The following is a 17,223-nucleotide window of genomic DNA, read 5'->3' on the forward strand; positions in this document are numbered from 1 at the left end:
GGGAAAAAAAAAAAGAAGAAGAAATAAACAAATCGCTTTCCATTCCGTTTCCATTTCCGCACCAAAACCCTAACCTCATCAAACAATGTAGCAAAGTATGAACGGAATAGTTAGGTAGACAAATAGAACAAGAAAAGAGATCAAAGGTATGCTGAACATGAGCCGCCAGACGACCATATCAGACAAGAATACGTCCGCAAGAAATGATTCATGGACCCAAAACTTATTTCCATTCTTCCCGAGCAGTCTGGAATTTGCTCTTTCCCTTGCTGAACAGTCCTTTGCCGGCCTTGCCGGCTGACTTCAAAAACTCCTTACCCTTGGCACCCACCTGGCCACCGGAATGCCTGAACTCACTCGTGAGCTGCGAGAGATTCGGCGTACCGCTAAGAGGACGGCTAGTAGTTTCACCTCCACCTGAGGTTGCCAAATTCGTGTTGCTTGCATTTACGTACTGCTGGTAGTATGGTTGCGGTTGTGTCAAGTGCGCTGCTGTTCCTCCTGCTCGCTGGGTTTCACCTTGACCAGCCGCAAAGTTGTTCACGTCTTCTTTGAGTGAGGATGAAGCATTGGCGTGCTCCGGACCAGCAGTCATGGAATCAATCCATGGTGCAAGGCCAGAGTCGAGCTTGGCAAAGACGTTGCGTGTTTCTATCATACGTTCAACGCGTTCCTCCGAGGTCGGCAGTGCCATTATCTCCCTGAACGTCCAAATCTTGACTCTTGGAGACTCGGGTGTCTGAGATTGTAAAGGGATACTTGCCAAGCCTGGTGCGATGTTGATCGGTGTGGTTGGCTGCTGTTCATCACGAGAATCATCCGTTGTCGCCGTTGGGGATAAGGCTGGGTGCTCCGCCTCCACTGGGCTAGTCGAGGTTGTGATGAACTCCTTCTCCTCGGCCAGCGTTTTCTTATTTTGCTCTTGTGCCACTGATGCGTCTCGGTTGTCCGAGAGGGCCGAAATAGGAGATGGTAACTCAAAGGGAGCCGTCTGGCTTTCAGGGGCAAGCATGCTCGACTCAGAGATCTGGCGTTCCAAGTTCGGAGAACCTGATGAAATTGGGCTAATCGCAGAGTTATCCCGGGCAGGGGAGATAGGAGACGACACTGGCGCGTTGTCGGATTGATTAGGAGGAATGATCTTCAGGCTCTTGGGCTCAGGCTCTGGGTTGGCCTGGGGCTCCGTTGGGATTACCAAGGCTGGGAGGTCTGGGTTGGACGGAGAGTTGACCTGCTCTTGGTCAGCCTCCCAAGAAAACCGTTGACGCAATTTAGTGGGAGCGTCCACTGAGGATTGTTTCTTATGTGTGTTCAAAGGCTTGGGGCTCATGGATCCGTCCGGAACGTCATCGTCCAGGTTGGGAGTCGCTGGCAGCACCTTGCCCTTGAGTGGAGAGTTTGGCCGGCTGTCGAGTTTCTTCTGTGGAACGGGCTCTTCCTCTTCGGCCGCCTTCTCATCGAACGAACCATAATAGTCGTACACATCCCCGAGGTAAGCGCTTTCCCGTGGCACCGAATCGCCGGGAGGCTTGCCGGTAGACAAAGTGTCGCTGGCTGCGACCTGAGGGCTCAAGGACTTGATGATCTCGTCTGTGAGCTTGTCGCTCTCCTTCACGGCGGCGGCCGTGTCCATTGTGCCAGTTCTTGCAACGGGTTCGATCTGTGACGACGGAACGGGTTTTCTCTGTGACACTTTTCTCGCCAGCTCCGCCGAGGCCCGTTTGTCGACTGCCAGTCCCAATCCGAGAGATTGGTTGTTGGCATTTGTGTTTATGTCGTTGGTTCCTGGTGTGGGGCTCGAGCTGTTTGACAGTGCGGGAGACACGCGGCCAATCGTGCCTTCCTCTTTGTGTGATTTCGGCACGTCCATGTTGCCAACGTCTTTCTCCGATGCTTGCGCGTGCTGCGGCTCTGCTTCATTTTGCCGTTCCTTCTTTGTCTCGCTCAGTTCTCCCAGCTTGGAAATCCCCTCTGTGGTGGCTTTGAGACCAACCGGCGGCTGAGCAGACACTTCATGCTCTTTAGCAATCACTGGAACTGGCGGCTTATCCTCATCTTTGGCAGAAGTGCTGAGGAAGTCGAACCCAAATGATGACATTCTTGCAAAGTCGGGCAGCTTTGGGCTGCTGGAGTAGCGTCTCAATTCGTTTTCCCTGTCTTCATCTTGCGTGGCATCCGTCTGTGGGGTACGCTTTGCATCTTGGCCTGAGCTGCTCATCATTTCCTTGTCACCCGTGGAAACAATTGCATTTTCTTTTGCAGTGGCTGCAGCTGACGTTTGGGGCCCTTCATGCAACTTGTCCGATTTCTGCGAATGCGAAGCCAACGCTGACCCTTCAGCACTCGCAGCGCCACCGGTCGCTGTATCCGTGGGGTTAGATGCGGTTTTGACATTCTCCGTCTCATCTTTTGCATCTAGGTCTCCTGTATCAAAGTTCAACTCCAGGAACTTTGGCCCGGACCCAGACCCACTGGCGAAGCCATCTAAGCCATATTCGCTCTTGCGCTCGGCTACAGTCGGGAGGCCAGCAGCGACGCCAGTGCCCGACGACTCAGCAGTTGCGTTTTCTTTATCAGAGCTGGATCGCACACTTTGTCCAGGTGCATCTGTTAGATTTACTGGCGGTTTTATCGCAGGAGACTCTGCCCTCTCGACGGTGCCCGGCCTGCCCGTGGCGCTGTCCACGCTAGGTCTGCTCGAATCGAGAGATTGGCGCTTCTTTTCTTTCTCCTCTTCCATGCGGCGATAAATATCCGAGGGACGGATGAGGGTTGGCGACTTGACGCCTCCCGGAGGCGAACGTGGCCCTTGAGGAGAAGCAGAACGAGGCTCCATCCAAGGCTTGACGTGCCCAGATGCAGGTCTGGAGTCGGACGGTGAGCCAAGTCCGCCTTGCCGCCGAGGTCCGCTCGTCAAATCCAGTGGCCCATCCTTCGTATCGAGGCTGCTCTTGCGCGCAGGGAAGTTGTTCTCAGTTGCGCGAGTACTCGGAGGGGCACCCGTCAGGCTGCTAGGGGATGCGACTGTCGGAGATGTGGTGCCCTGCCGGGAGGGAAGATTCGAGAATGGTGGAGGACTTTGGACAGCTGGTGCCGAATGAAGGACTGGCGATTGAGCAGCAGACGCCGCTGGCCCGCCCAGGCCGCCGGATGTGAACGAACGACGTTTATCCGACGGCAACGCCCCCGGAGAGATTCTGCCTGTAGACTGTTGTGTTTGAAGCTGCAAACTCGGCGGGCCCGACAGGTTGCGCGTTCCAGCTGAAGGGAGCGAGGAGCGCATGTCCGGAGCCGTGTCGGTCGCTTGGCTCATCTCATGGCGTCCTGTCCCCTGCCCCGGGAGGGGTGGTGCTGGCTCTTCGGGCTCATCGTCGAAGTCGTTACCCCAATCATCGCCATCGTAATTCTGCCTCGGGGCGGTCACCCATTTCTTCGTCTTTGACCTGCCGATGTTCGTCTGGTACGGGTTCGAGGCGGTTGCGACGTTTCTAAAGGTTTCCAAAGTCGGCTTTGGGTCAGCCCGGGCCGAAGACGTCGCCGACGCAAAGGTTTGGTGCAAATGCGACCCATGTTCCGGCGGGCTTTTGAGAGAGGGAGGGGGGAACTGGACTCACGTAGCATTGGGATATGGTCTCCCGGGAATGTTGTTGCTCATTATGACAAGGACAGCAAGAAGTGAACGGCAAAGATTTTAGGTCTACTGCTGCAACATAGTTTTCGAAACGCTCAACGTAGCATGCATGCGCGGGTTGGCGGCCCCGGGTCGAAAAAGGTGCCAGGCAATGACGACGAGTGGCGCCCACTAGGTTGGTAGCGACGTTGACAGATAGACACTAAGTGGCGGCGGGAACGGGGTAGATGGAGAATCGAAACAAAACAACTAGAACCAGACTCTAGGCTTTGTCTGTTGGTGACCGTGATGCTTGACGACAACAGAATTGTTTTTTTTTCTCGCTACTCGACAATTCAAACCGATAAAATTGGTCTTAGTGTACGGAATTTCGGGCAGCGGCAAATTCGGAAATATCGTCACCTCGTTCCCATACCCCATCAATTCTCCAGCGACTCCGACCAATTTCATTGGGTTGTGACTAGCGTCCATTACGTGGTGGTAGGCGTGGCGCAGGGTTCCGTAGGATGATGATCTTTCTTTAGCAATGGAGCCAAGACAACAAGCCCCCCAGCCAGAACGGCCACCTTGCTTCCGTCAACATCCAATGGTTACTGCTACTGGGGGGGAGACAGAGAGAATCATGCACCCTGGATTGCCTGGCAGGTCACTACATGCACAAAACAATGTTTTGTGCAATATTTGTTTCTACGTTGATCGTTTTCAGGCTAATTTGCCCCCAGGGTATCCTTTTTTTCTTCCCAAGTACAATGTCATGTTTGGCAATTAAGAGCGAGGTCAATGCTCGGACGATGTGTCAAAACGACCTTCGATTCTTGGCCTGTCTTTACAGTAACAGCCACTACTTGGGATGGATGCCTCCCGAATCCCTGTTCACAAGGGCCTTCTGATGGGGAGACAAATTTCGGCGATTTTTCGTGTTCATATTTTTGAGGTGTGGCAAAAGGCGGCAAGGCGGTACTTTTATGGAGGCCAATATGCTCTCCCGTGATTGTTTTACTGCGGTACAAATCTCTTTCAATGGCAAGACGAATTTTTTTACACGTGCCAAGTCCCAGACAATGTATTTCCGGCTCGTCTGAAAACAGCGAGATTGTCATTGGAAACTTTTTGTGGTGCGAAAGCTACAAATGCCAACTGACTAGCAGGTTGCACAAATCAGCCGTAGCAAAAATCAGGATTGTCAGACACGAATAATGATAATAAACAAACGAATAAAAAATAGGATATTGTTTGAAATAATGGTAAATTCGTAAATTTACAAGTGTTTACTGAATTACCCTGCCGATCCCGTAATGTCTTCAAAGGTGCGCATAGAAAATATAGACACAGAGTCAGTCTTGTATCTGTATAATATGAGATTGACAAGAAAGCAATATAGCTCAGTTGTTACTCGGCTTCAGTTACGAATATCCAAAGTAATACATTCGGTCAGGCTGCACTTTTAATTGTATATTTCTGTGTGATGCTATAGCAGACATGTAATTGAAACGTTTCCTCCCTTTCTCTGTTTCCTCAATGCCGGACAATTGTAAGTCGTAATTCTTGTGTCTAAACTTGGAGCGGCAGTGATTATGATGTTTTGAGACTGAAAAAACACTCGGCATAATCCACAGTACATAGCCATGACACATGATTCAGAACCGGATTGACAGGATACGACTAATCAATCAACGTCATTATCCGACGCGATCGACTGTATTTATTATTTATTTATCTTCGCAGTCCATAGTGCTGAACTGCGCAATATGCACGCCAACCTACAGCCGGAGACGGTTTGATTATCCGCGAACGTTGAATAGATATGCCCAAGGAAGCTTATCTACATTTTGCTGGAGAAACCTGCGTCTTCTGATGGGGTTTTCCGTAAGCCAGTCTCCTCCTATGCCCTATGGACCCAAGTTGCACTTGAGCGAGCTGATCTGGTCATTAAAGTCCTTGGGAAGCGTCTTCCTCTGGCCCCTGGCGGTGTAAGAGTGACCCCCGCAGTTCTCCCTCCTGTGGTTTCTGTTAGAAAGCAAAGTTCCACAGTGATAGGCAGAAGGATATTCAAAACAAAGATATGAAAAAAAAAAAATCATAATCTTACTCGAAAAAGGTGCAGGTGCGTTCACCCGTGTCGAAGGAGCTGACCATGTCGTTCATGTGCTCCTGGACGTTGGCTGTTTTGGGAGTCTCGGTCAGTCACGCCTTTAAAAGACAAGGATGCAGAGGATAGGCATTCTTTTATTGGTATCCCTAGGAGTGAATGAGTCAATACGAAATTTACTTACTGCACTCATTGACATCAATGAACCAGCAGTCTCCTTCAAGGTTCTCGTGCGGACAGAGCTTGACGGTGATGAGCTCCTGGCGGCCGGTAATGACGGCGGCGTTGGCTGCACCCCCGAGGAGGAAGCTAATGGCCCCGGCCGAGAGAATCTGGAAAGTCTTCATTTTCTTTTTTTTTTTTTTTTAGAGTTTGGGGTTTGTTCGCAGCTGCTTCTCGTTACATGAAAATGCGACAGAGGTGCGATCGGAGACTGGACTGCAGTCCAGAGTGAACGAAGAGAACAGGCTGGTTATATACCTCCATGTGTGTATGCAAACCATACACATGCCAAGGCCCTCGACCTCACAAGCTTAGGGTTATGCAAGGCTGTGGTTCGGTCGAGGGCGTGGACCTCTTTAGCTGCACGGATTTCTTCAAGGGCGTCAAAGGCTGAAGCTAAAATATGTCGTGGCACAAGGCTACTACGTAGGAGGCAGATCAAGGTTTGGACAGCTGTCCGTGCAGACTTTTTAAATATGATAATAAGGTTGCAGCGAGGATGGCGCCTGCAGACGTCTGGGTTTGCAAGCAGTTTCTATTTCATCTACTGACCACTGTATAAGTCTCTTATGTGTCTAACCACTTCCCCCTTTTGACCCTGAACGAGCGCCAGCTGCCTTAGCCTCCTCATGGTGCTGCCAAGATGCGCAAGTCGCTTTGTCACCTGCAGCTTCCACACGACACTCCACACGCTGGACAGCGCCAGCCTCAAGTCGGCGTCTTCCTCCTCGGCTGCTTTGTACTCCATCCACTGGTCGACGTCGAGGCAGAGTTTGTAGAGGGTACAATAGGTCTTCCTCTCGTCTGGGCAGTCGCGCGCCCTACCGGCAAAGAGGAACTGAAAAAATCTCTCCCAAACCCGACCGGATAAGTAGTCGGGGAGCCGCGTCTGCTGCAGCCACATGAGTGAGCGCTCGTACTGCGCCTTAGGCTTGGATTGGATAGTCTCGCGCGTCACGGCGAACTGGCTGCAGCACGGGGCGGCGACGACCTCGGGGACGGAGAAGTAGGCCGTCTTGTCGAGCGGCGCAAAGTTCTCGACCCACGCCTGGTACATATAAGGGGCCTCCTGGCCCACGAGCTTCCCGTCGTTGGTGCCGGTCATGTTGATGCCATATGGGCAGCCGCCCCTCCAGCTGACGCGGAGGTTGACGAACCCTCGCGCGCGCACCTGGTCAAGGTCCAGCCTCGTCAAGGCGTATGACAGGGATCCCAAGAGCAGAGGCTCCACGTGCCAGGCGTTGTCCTCGGCGTGTATGAACAAGACGATGTCGGGAAGTTGGTCGTAGTTCTCGACGATGTAGCTCAGGTATGTCGAGACCTCGTGACCCTTGTTGAATCGGGGGTGATACTCTGCGCTTTCGTCCCCGGCGACGTACTTCTTGACCTCGACGTGCGTCTTTGGCAGCCCTGTCATCTTGGCGAAGCTCGAGTTCGACATCCAGTCTGTTGTCCCGGCTGACTGCTCCCGCGGGGTGGAAACCATGACAACCTCGACGTGCGGGGGTGGGTTATACGGCTCGCGGGTGTACGTCTCGAGGTCATTGGACACATAGTTCCGCCTCCTGTAGCACGAGCCGCCATATACACCTGGATAACCACCGAGAAGGCATTGGTATCGAAGAAAGAGTAAAAAGGTTCCTGAGAGTAACCCGACGACGACAAGCAAACGGAGCACAATTCGGTAGGCTCTCGAGGGGATGGACATGGAGGGTGAAGGAACAACAACAAAAACACCAAGATTCAACCCGAATGCAAGGAAAATAAAGAAAACAAAAGGGCAAGAGAGAAGAAGGCTGCGAAAGCACGAGGTAAAAATACCTAGGGTGAATTACATCAAGCAAGGGAATGGCTAGCACTGTGTCTAGGATGATTTGTATAAAAAGAACCTGAAAAGAAAGCCGAAAGAAGGACTCAATTGGTTAGGTAGGGTTATAAAAGAAGAGACGAGATCAAGATAGAAAAGCCAGGTTACTTACGCTGAAGAAAACCGAACAAGGCGAAAACTCAATGTTACAACGGATGTCCAAGGAAACCAAAGATCAATCAACAAATAACCAGCAAGACGGAGTATTCCGCCCCTCAACGTCCTCTAGGTTATTTCGTCTCAGCTGCTTCCCCATTTGAGCTGGCAGCACTGCCTGCTCCAGAATGGTCAATGCATATTATGATTACCGCAAATTTCCCTGCTGGATGAAACCTCATCTATGTCAGGCAACAACATAACCCTGAACCGGATGGCGGAGGAGATCCTGAGGGACCCTGAGGGAATAAAGATGGATCCAGTTTTGATGTCCCGAAGCTTGTTGTCGAAAACTCAAGACTCCAGACCCTTGGCGCCAGGAGCAAGGGATTTACCAGGGTTGTTCCGGTAGAGCAGTACTGTAATTACCCCAACGAGCAAGGCTGGTTACTGAGACCACATACGGGCAAGCGTTGTACTGTATGTGGTACAAGGTGGCAGTGTACAGTTTTGGTGAAGAACAAAGTACCCGACATAGTATTCCCGAGCTGATCCCTGTTTTGTTCCTGCAGCTTCTCTGCATTGTCAATGGAGCACGGCGCCACCCGCAAACATGTTTGGTAGTTTGACCAATCAATGCTTGTTGAAGTGACTAGCGAACCCCTATCTTGACCTCGCATCCAGCTTTAGTGTACCAAGCTCAGTACACAACGATTGACAACAGTACTGCGGAGGGAACAAAAGCAGATAAACATCTGCAGGCATGAATGTTGAAGGATTGCTTTGATGTCATATGCTGGAATCGGATCGGTGCATGCACAAAAATAGTACTTGAGGACAAAGCAGAAAATGAGATGAAAACGAAAAAAAAAAAAAAAAAAAAAAGTTGCTCGAGCAGGCTACACGTGATTTCATGGCATTCTTTCGCACCGTGTCGATATCCTCTTGGCTTCGTCCTTTTACTGTAGGTTCATCATTGGCATCTGAACATGCCTGAGGCATGAATGCAGCCAGACAGACATGCTGGTGGCTCCCTGAAACGAAAATAGACACCACGCTGGCGGCTTGGCTGCTTGGAGTCAGGTCCCATCAATCGCAATTGCAACGGAGCGTGCGTTCGGTGATCCATCCAGTTCGATCCCCTGGTACTTGTGTTCTTGTGTAAAAATATATTCATCGACTTTTATGTGAACTTACTTTTATTAGACAGCCGGCAATAGTTCCTTTGTTCAAGGTCCCTTGCCTCTTTGTATCTTTTTTTTTTTTCCTCTCTTTTGGTTTCGCCTGAAGTCTTGACAACTGGCATAAACGTCATTCATGGTAACCTACCCACCCACGAACCGTTTTCTCCCAACAAACAAAAAGGACACACTTCACGCCGAACAAGTTGAAATTTCGGGACGAAACGCCATATCACACCGACCGAAGTCGTCATACTTTTAAATCTTTCCTCGTAGACCCGCATAGTATCACATCCAGTCTACACAAGTATCACGGGCGACAAATAAGCTTCTGTTCGCTAGAATTCCGACCGTCTCTGCCGAATATTCGATCCGCCTCGCACATTTCGGCGACCAATCTATCAAGATGGCCGTCGCGTCGGTCCAAGACCGGACAGCAGAGTTCAAATCGGTGCTGGCCCAGGCCCAGAAACGACAAGCAAATGCAAAGGCGAGCGCGCAACGGCGCTCCCTCCTGACCGATGCGCAAAAGGCAGACGCGAACGGTGCGCCACCCAGGAGGTCGGAATTTGCGCGCAGGGCCGCCGAGATTGGCCGCGGAATAGCAGCGACCATGGGGAAACTGGAGAAGCTCGCGCAGCTGGCCAAGAGGAAAACGCTGTTCGACGACAGGCCGGTCGAGATCAACGAGCTCACGTTCATAATCAAACAGGATCTGTCATCGCTCAACCAGCAGATCTCGGGCCTGCAGCAGCTGTCGAGGCAACAACATCCCAAGGCCGACCAGGAGGGCGAGCACAACAAGAATGTCGTTTTCCTGCTTCAAGGGAAGCTTACCGATGTCTCGGCCAACTTCAAGGACGTGCTCGAGGTGCGGACCAAGAACATCCAGGCATCAAGATCGCGCACAGAAAACTTCATCTCCTCAGTCTCGCAGCATGCGCAACAGCCAGCCCTTCAGTCCTCTGCTAGCCCGCTCTATGGCACACCAAACAGGGGGACTCCGTCGCCGGGCGTGGATTTGTTGACGCTCAACCCGCCGGGTGGGAAAGGCATGGGAGGTGGTCCGGTGGGCGACGAGCAGCTCATGCTGATGGAGGAGGCGCAGCCACACAACGCCTACATCCAGCAGCGAGGCGAGGCCATCGAGGCCATCGAAAAGACCATTGCTGAGCTGGGTGGCATCTTTGGGCAGTTGGCCGGCATGGTGTCGGAGCAGAGCGAGATGATCCAAAGGATAGACGCCAACACCGAAGATGTGGTTGACAACGTCGAGGGCGCGCAACGCGAGCTGCTGAAGTACTGGAGCCGCGTGTCGGGTAACCGCATGTTAATAGCCAAGATGTTTGGCGTGCTGATGATATTCTTTCTGTGAGTACCTCTTTTTCCCGTGATCTGATTTTGACAAACCCAATAAGCTAGGTTTTTCTAACTTGAAGTCTCGCAGATTATGGGTTCTCATTGCGGGATAGGGATCTGTTCAAACAAGTAAAATTCGAGTGTGACAAGAGCGGCAGTATTATGACTTTTTGGCTCGTCGTGACGGCGACGGCGAGAAGTTCTCTTTTTCTTTGTTCCCTTCTAACCTTTGCAAAACCTGGGGTTTGTAACACTATCTTGTTTATTGCTTCGTCGTCGTCTTCACACATAGCCCGAAGGAAACCGCGTACAACCACTTCACAGAGAAAGGCCACATTATCTCTTCACAAAAACTTTTTCAATTTGTATACCATTTCTCAAAAGTACAAACAGGCCTTCTGGCCGAGCGTTCTGCTGTCCGCTTCCCCACATTGTGCTAAAGGTTTGCCCATGTCAACAGCTACTATTAAGACACGCAAGTAATTAAATACCTGGCATCAGTTGACGCAACCACCATTCGTCATGGCTTTTTCGGTCAAATCAAGCCCGAGTGGAGAGGGTTGAGATTTTCCGGGTTTGTTTGTTACTCATGACACACATTGCGCCCCCCGCAAATCGTGGGGGGGNGGGGGGGGGGGGGGGGGGGGGGGGGGTCATTGGCCGAAGCCCGCCAGCTCTCTCGGCTATCTTGGATTCTCAGGCTTCAGCAAGCACAATGGGGTTGCGATAGTGAGAGGGACACGCCCGAGTCATTGCCTGAACACTGCCCATTATATTCGTCAGAACAGCCCACTGAACAAGAGAAATGGCACAGGGAGAGCTCGACCGTTTTCCATTTCATTGAGAATCTAAAGTAGGGTGGACTTGTATACCAAAGAAATTGGGTAAATTTTATTTGCGCTCAGGAATTAAAGAAGAAAAAAAAAGTACCAGGTCGGGCAGATTTCCGAGTAGCTATCGGAACTTTACCCGAAGCCAACACGATGCGCACCTTGCCGGTGACGGAACATGTGTAGGAGGGGCTCTGCTTGTTTCCTTCCATGGGGGATCCAGTTTCGTCATTGACCATTTATCCCGGGTCCTATTACCCCTCTGCCGGTAACAAAAGGACGTTTGTCGTGTCCGCAAATTGTTGTCAAACCAAACCTTTACTCCAGTAGACATAGAATAGAGACGAAAAAAAAAGATACCCATACAAAAAAAAAGACAAAGCAAGAAAAACAATAATCGCAATGGCTGACAAGGACTTTACGCTCAACACTGGCGCCAAGATCCCCGCCTTTGGTCTCGGTATGTTTTGCTTTGTCTTTGCAGGAACTCGCAGTAAAAGAAAAAAGAAGAAGAAAAAAACAGTCTATTAACCATGAGCCAATCAACCCCCCAAAAACAGGCACCTGGCAAGGCGACAAGGGCGTCATCAAGGAGGCCGTCCTGACGGCCATCAAGAGTGGCTACAGGCTCATCGACGGCGCCTACGTCTACGGCAACGAGCAGGAGGTCGGCGAGGGCATCCGCGAGGCCATCTCGTCTGGCATCGTCAAGCGCGAGGACCTCTTTGTCGTCTCCAAGTGCTGGGCCACCTACACCACCCGCTGCGAGCTCGGCCTCGACAAGTCGCTCAAGCTGTTGGGCTTGGACTATGTCGACCTATACCTTGTCGTATGTTGTCTTGCTCCATCTTTTTTTTTTTTTTTTGGGTGTCTGTCATGCTGTGTATTTTGGGGGATGCGGCGAGTTGCTGGAAACTGACACTGGGCTTTTGGCCATGAATAGCACTGGCCTATCCTGATGAACCCCGAAGGTGAGATTTCTCAAATGTTTTTTCTTTTTTTTTTTGGTCCTTTCTAAGAGCATCTTCACAACTAACTCTGGGTACCCAACCTTCAGGCGATGATGAGAAATTCCCCAAGCTCCCCGACGGCTCCCGGGACATCATCCGCACCCACAACCACGTCGACACGTGGAAGCTGATGGAGAAGCTCCCGGCCACCGGCAAGACCAAGGCTGTCGGTGTCTCCAACGTAAGTAATCTTCTCTTAGCCACCCTCGATTCCGCACGTGTCTCTTTTTCCAGACCATGTCCATGTTTCGATTCCTTTTTTTGGCGCTGGACGATAACATATCCAAAACACAATAAAACAGTACAGCAAAGCATGGCTGGAGCAGCTCCTGCCACATGCCACCATCGTCCCGGCCGTCAACCAGGTCGAGAACCACCCGCAGCTTCCCCAGCAGGAGCTCGTCGACTTTTGCAAGGAGAAGGGCATTCACATCATGGCCTACTCGCCCCTGGGCAGCACTGGCGGCCCGCTGCTGACGGCCGAGCCCGTCGTCAAGATCGCCGAGAAGCACAACATCTCGCCCGCCGCTGTTTTGCTCGGCTACCAGAGTAAGCTGCTTTTCCTTTTTCCTCTTTCCGTCCCTTTTATTATCTTGATAACTTTTCTTTTCTTCTTCTTTTTTTTTGGAAAACAAGAGGTTTCTGACACGGTCAACCCATCAGTCGCTCGCGGCATCACCGTCATCCCCAAGTCGGTCAACCCGGACCGCATCAAGGCCAACGCCCAGCTCAAGGACCTCGACGCCGATGACATGAAGCTCCTCAACGACTACTCGGAGCAGCTGGCCAAGGATGGCAAGCTGAACCGCTACGTCTTCCCGCCGTTCGGCACCGACTTTGGCTTCCCCGACAAGGTTGGCCAATAAAAGGCGCCGAAGTTGCGGTGACAGGTGGTTTAAGTCGTATAAGAGAAGCATGGCGTAAGTGGACAATAGAATGTGGAAAACATATCTGAACATAGATCCAGAAAGGCCTTGACAATTTATACATTAACACCTACCTACCTCATTTGAACATTGTTTTGACAGTCTTTTGGCCATTTTCTCCCGGGTACCCTGCACATCCTCTAGCCATTTTCTCTTGCATGCCGTTAGATAGTGATTCTAGTTGCCTGTGTATATTGCGTTCTCCTCCCATGGAACACCGAACATGTGAGAGACGAAACACAGATCTTGAGTCCATGTCTCGGGGTTCGCACGAACAATCGGATCTGGACGGAGTGGCCTTTTGTTAGCACGGAAATCAAGCCGCCTAGGGAAGAATACATTATATAATGATTGGAAAAGAACAGTGTTGCAAGTGGTGGACCATGGGGCTTGATGATCTTGACCAACTTACAAGCCTCAGCAATGATCATGGCGTAGCTCTGAACAATGGCCTGTTTCTTCGGCTCGGCAAGGAAACCGAGCGAACTTTCAAGCTTTTGCTTGCTCGAGAAGTCCACACCAGCCTTGGCGGCGTGGGCCAGCCAGCGGGTGACGAGAAAATGAGCGCTCCTGTGGAGGACAACCACGTACTCGGGCAGAGAGAAGCGGACCTGGAAAATTTCGACAGTCAGCTGCATATAGCATGCTTTGAGTGGTACTTTTTAGAAAAAACACCAAAAGAATAAAAGTATTCCCGCGGGGATTAAATTGGGTGTTTTGCTTGCCTTCATGCAGTTCTGTCTCGCATACCGCTCTCTGTCTTTGGAAATATCCTCACATTCATGGAGCAGAACAAACACGACAAGGAAGAGCGTGTGGAAGGTAGAGTGGTCGCCGTCCCCGCAGAGGATCGCTTGTAGAGATTGGAGAAACTGCGCTTGGAGTGGCCTGGTCACATGGTCAAGCAGACAGCCCACGGTTTGCACCACCTGCCTCGGGGTGGAGATCTTGCACTGAAGCGGATAGCCCTCTTCATGGATAGGCTCCATGCCCAGGGTCTCGGAGCCGCACAGCCAGCTGGATCCCACGGTATTGCCTTGGAAGATAGCTCAAGTCAGCTATGCCTGATAGCCGGGGATCTTGAAGGTGCCTTTGCACAGAGACTCACGTATCCCAAACCAGAGCTGTGAGTATTTCTCAAGAAGCTCCAGCTGCTCAAGGTAGACCTGAGTGCCGGGAAAACCGGGATTGGCCGTCTCAGTGATAGTGCGTAGTTCTGAGAGCTGGCTTGGAACACAGGAATAGATCAACTGGACAGCAGGGTGAGAATGACGCACCGCCTCCACGAAGCAGTTGCTATTGTTGCGAATATACTGCTGAATGTGGGAAACGGCTTCCGGAATGTCTGCGATTGCATAAGGAGCCAGCGGGGTGCTACGGCGACTTCCATCAGGGTCAACCCAAGTCCGGGACAGTGCATCATTCTGCCCCGGGACAAACCGTCGGACTCGAAAGCTCATCGGCTCGGGGCATAGGCCAAGGGAGAGCTCGATAGTCTTGATCTCCGAGTCCTGCCATGTCGGTTCTTCCTCAACCCCACGACTCGTGAGGCTGAGAGATCCTGGCCTGATAAAATTCAGGTCTAGGAGAGTTGGCTGGAAGTTTGCTTCGCCCATTTTCGAGTTGACAGAGCCAAAGGGGGCTGCTAACTCAGTCCAAGAGTATAACTAGGTGAGTTGGGCGGATAAAAATCAACTATACGCCGTGGCAGACCCTAGGAATGACCGAGAACAAAAGTTTTAGGGAGGAAGTCAGAGAGATAGAGCAACTAAGCGAGCGAATTTAAGAGGCGATCCCACTGCCATAAGTTCTCGAGACTGTTGGATATCGGCCTGGCCTTTTATTTACATTCGAAGTGCGAGCGAGATCAATTCCCCGAGTAAATGTCCGGAGCAACCTTGGGCGAACCATGTCGTGAACAGTCGGCAGAGTTGGTTTCTCAGTGGAAATATACCTAGGCAAATAGCACATGATAGTTCATTCGTATTCATTGTTACACCCAGTTAGCTGCTTGAGACCGGTGAGTTCTAATGCTCAGTCACTTTCAAGGAAGGGGGAAAAGTCATGCCACTCAATTGGCAACAATTGGCGGGAAACACCACCACATAGAGTAAAATAGACTGCGCACAAACTTGAAGAGGAATCCTGCTGTTGGTGAAACTTTCGACTAGCATGACGATCAGAGGAACAAGGGTAGGATAGATACATCGGATACTTCTATGTTCAATAGGAGACCCAATGGTAAGTACCCAACTGGTAGTTGGTACACTGACGACCGCTGTCACTGGACCCATTTGGGAAGTGGTGAATTGAATACTGACTCGTTGTTCTCTAGGAAAAACGTAAGGAGCCCCCAGCCCCCCGGATTAGCTGGGCGCCTCATGACAGGATCGGAAGGGACCCCTCATCGTCCCGGCTACCCGTCAACGCATTGAAAAATCTGCATGGAAATGGATCCGTTTGTCAGTCGAGGGTCCAATAAGAAGACCGACCTCTATCCGTAGAGTACTTTTCATCATGAAAGATTCATCATCGTCTGTCTTGTGCCATATCATCTATTCTAGAATCCGATATCTCTTATGTCCACTTTTCTAGACGGCTACTCTTCCCACATTTCCATGGTTCACCCTGCACTTGGACAGGAAGTTGTTTACTTTGCTTCCTGTCACCGGGGTTCTTCGCCCATTTGAGGCCTTGCCAACGAAGGTGGGTGACACCTAGACACCACCGGAACCCATTTATGCATAATATAGTATTTGTAATATTAGACGGGTAGCAGCTTTTTGAACCAGAGTATAGATCCATAAGAGGACCATGGAGACGCAGCTCTGTCATGATATGATCTGTCACATTTCTCTCCCGAAACCCATCACCTTTGCTTTGCTTTAAGAATATTCATTCGTCCAGCCATGATTTCCCCTCAGTTCCAGCTTCTCGCCGAGATGCTATCCGGGCACCCAAGATATGCACTGCGCCAGCTTCCAAGAGCTCCCAGGAACTATATCGAGTCAAGTCCTGCCTCACTAGCCTGTAACCGGGCTATCATCGCTGCAAGGCATCCAGAGGCTCGAGACAAAAGGGAATTTTGATGCGGATCGCACGCATTGATACGGTAGGCGGTGAATATGGCTGAGACGTGGACAAATTCCCCTACGTCATCGGTCTGAGGATCACGACCCGAAATCCATTAGACCTTTGCAACGCTAATGGATTTAAACCCCCGGAGTATCGAGGTGAAAGAAGTTGTGCAGGGATTGCCAAGACTGTGTTTGCCTTGGCGCAACTCATAAGGGATTCCCCCCCTGTCTTCTCGTGGATCAACCGCCTTCCAAAGCCGTCGAAACGACCCAAGGCGGTTTGTGAGGCCGGACCTGATACTATGATATAGCTCTGCCATCCAGCCAGCCAGTTTACGAAAGCGAAGAAAGCGCTCAAACCAACAGAGTCCGAATTCGAGCTGTTAGCCTTTCAAGTTCAAATTGCCAGGAAGCCTCCGGAAACTACAATAGCGCGTGCACGAGGAAAGGATTGACCGAATACCTACCTACTCAAGCGAGAACGGTCAAGATTTCGCAGTTCTTTGCCCCTCCAATAGAAAAAAAGCCAACACCAAAAGCGGGAGGAAGACCGACAACCCACAGAAATCCCATGCAACCATCCATATAGCCCCAAATGCCGGATATGATGGCAGAATCTTGCGGCCAAGTGAGTATTCTCTTGCCTACAACAGAGTAAAACCAATGTTCTCCAGTCCGGGGACATACCCCAAACAACATCCCGCTCTTGGAGCCGCCACAACCACAAGAATCAGGAGACAGTAGAGACCCGCAAAGTCAGCCGGTATTATGACTTTGACCTTTGGATATGTGATAGTTTTGGAATGCTCGAGTGGGCTACAACAAACATCGAACAAAGCACCGTCATGACCTTGCATGATACCCGCTTACGCCCCTCAATCCCCCTCTCAAAGAAAACAAACAAAAAAAACAAAAGAAAAAAAAGATGGATAGAT

General features: G+C 51.0%; 5 protein-coding genes across 5 annotated transcripts; 2 read left to right on the forward strand and 3 right to left on the reverse strand.

Annotated features, from left to right (window-relative positions):
• Positions 1–223: 223 nt before the first annotated feature.
• Positions 224–3,655, reverse strand: PpBr36_09316 (uncharacterized protein; the record flags this gene model as incomplete). Its single annotated transcript, XM_029896437.1, has 2 exons — positions 224–3,581; positions 3,615–3,655. 2 exons carry the CDS (start codon positions 3,653–3,655, stop codon positions 224–226), a joined length of 3,399 nt encoding a protein of 1,132 aa, XP_029744732.1.
• A 1,865-nt stretch (positions 3,656–5,520) lies between these two features.
• On the reverse strand, positions 5,521–7,650 carry PpBr36_09317 (uncharacterized protein; the record flags this gene model as incomplete). Its single annotated transcript, XM_029896438.1, has 5 exons — positions 5,521–5,629; positions 5,721–5,793; positions 5,905–6,061; positions 6,250–6,332; positions 6,495–7,650. 5 exons carry the CDS (start codon positions 7,648–7,650, stop codon positions 5,521–5,523), a joined length of 1,578 nt encoding a protein of 525 aa, XP_029744911.1.
• Positions 7,651–9,429: 1,779 nt separating this feature from the next.
• On the forward strand, positions 9,430–10,558 carry PpBr36_09318 (uncharacterized protein; the record flags this gene model as incomplete). The annotated part of the gene is made up of 2 exons (XM_029896439.1): positions 9,430–10,457; positions 10,534–10,558. Coding segments are annotated over 2 exons (1,053 nt in total), but the record flags the coding sequence as incomplete, so codon positions are not given.
• A 1,104-nt stretch (positions 10,559–11,662) lies between these two features.
• Positions 11,663–13,151, forward strand: PpBr36_09319 (uncharacterized protein; the record flags this gene model as incomplete). Its single annotated transcript, XM_029896440.1, has 6 exons — positions 11,663–11,735; positions 11,836–12,104; positions 12,219–12,246; positions 12,333–12,466; positions 12,588–12,834; positions 12,949–13,151. The coding sequence occupies exons 1-6, from the start codon at positions 11,678–11,680 to the stop codon at positions 13,149–13,151; spliced, it is 939 nt and encodes a 312-aa protein (XP_029744736.1). The 5' UTR covers positions 11,663–11,677.
• Positions 13,152–13,388: 237 nt separating this feature from the next.
• Positions 13,389–14,827, reverse strand: PpBr36_09320 (uncharacterized protein; the record flags this gene model as incomplete). Its single annotated transcript, XM_029896441.1, has 4 exons — positions 13,389–13,495; positions 13,624–13,869; positions 13,990–14,247; positions 14,320–14,827. The coding sequence occupies 4 exons, from the start codon at positions 14,825–14,827 to the stop codon at positions 13,389–13,391; spliced, it is 1,119 nt and encodes a 372-aa protein (XP_029744688.1).
• Positions 14,828–17,223: the final 2,396 nt, after the last annotated feature.

This window comes from Pyricularia pennisetigena (assembly GCF_004337985.1).
Source record: "Pyricularia pennisetigena strain Br36 chromosome 7 map unlocalized Pyricularia_pennisetigena_Br36_Scf_8, whole genome shotgun sequence".
Lineage (NCBI taxonomy): Eukaryota > Fungi > Ascomycota > Sordariomycetes > Magnaporthales > Pyriculariaceae > Pyricularia > Pyricularia pennisetigena.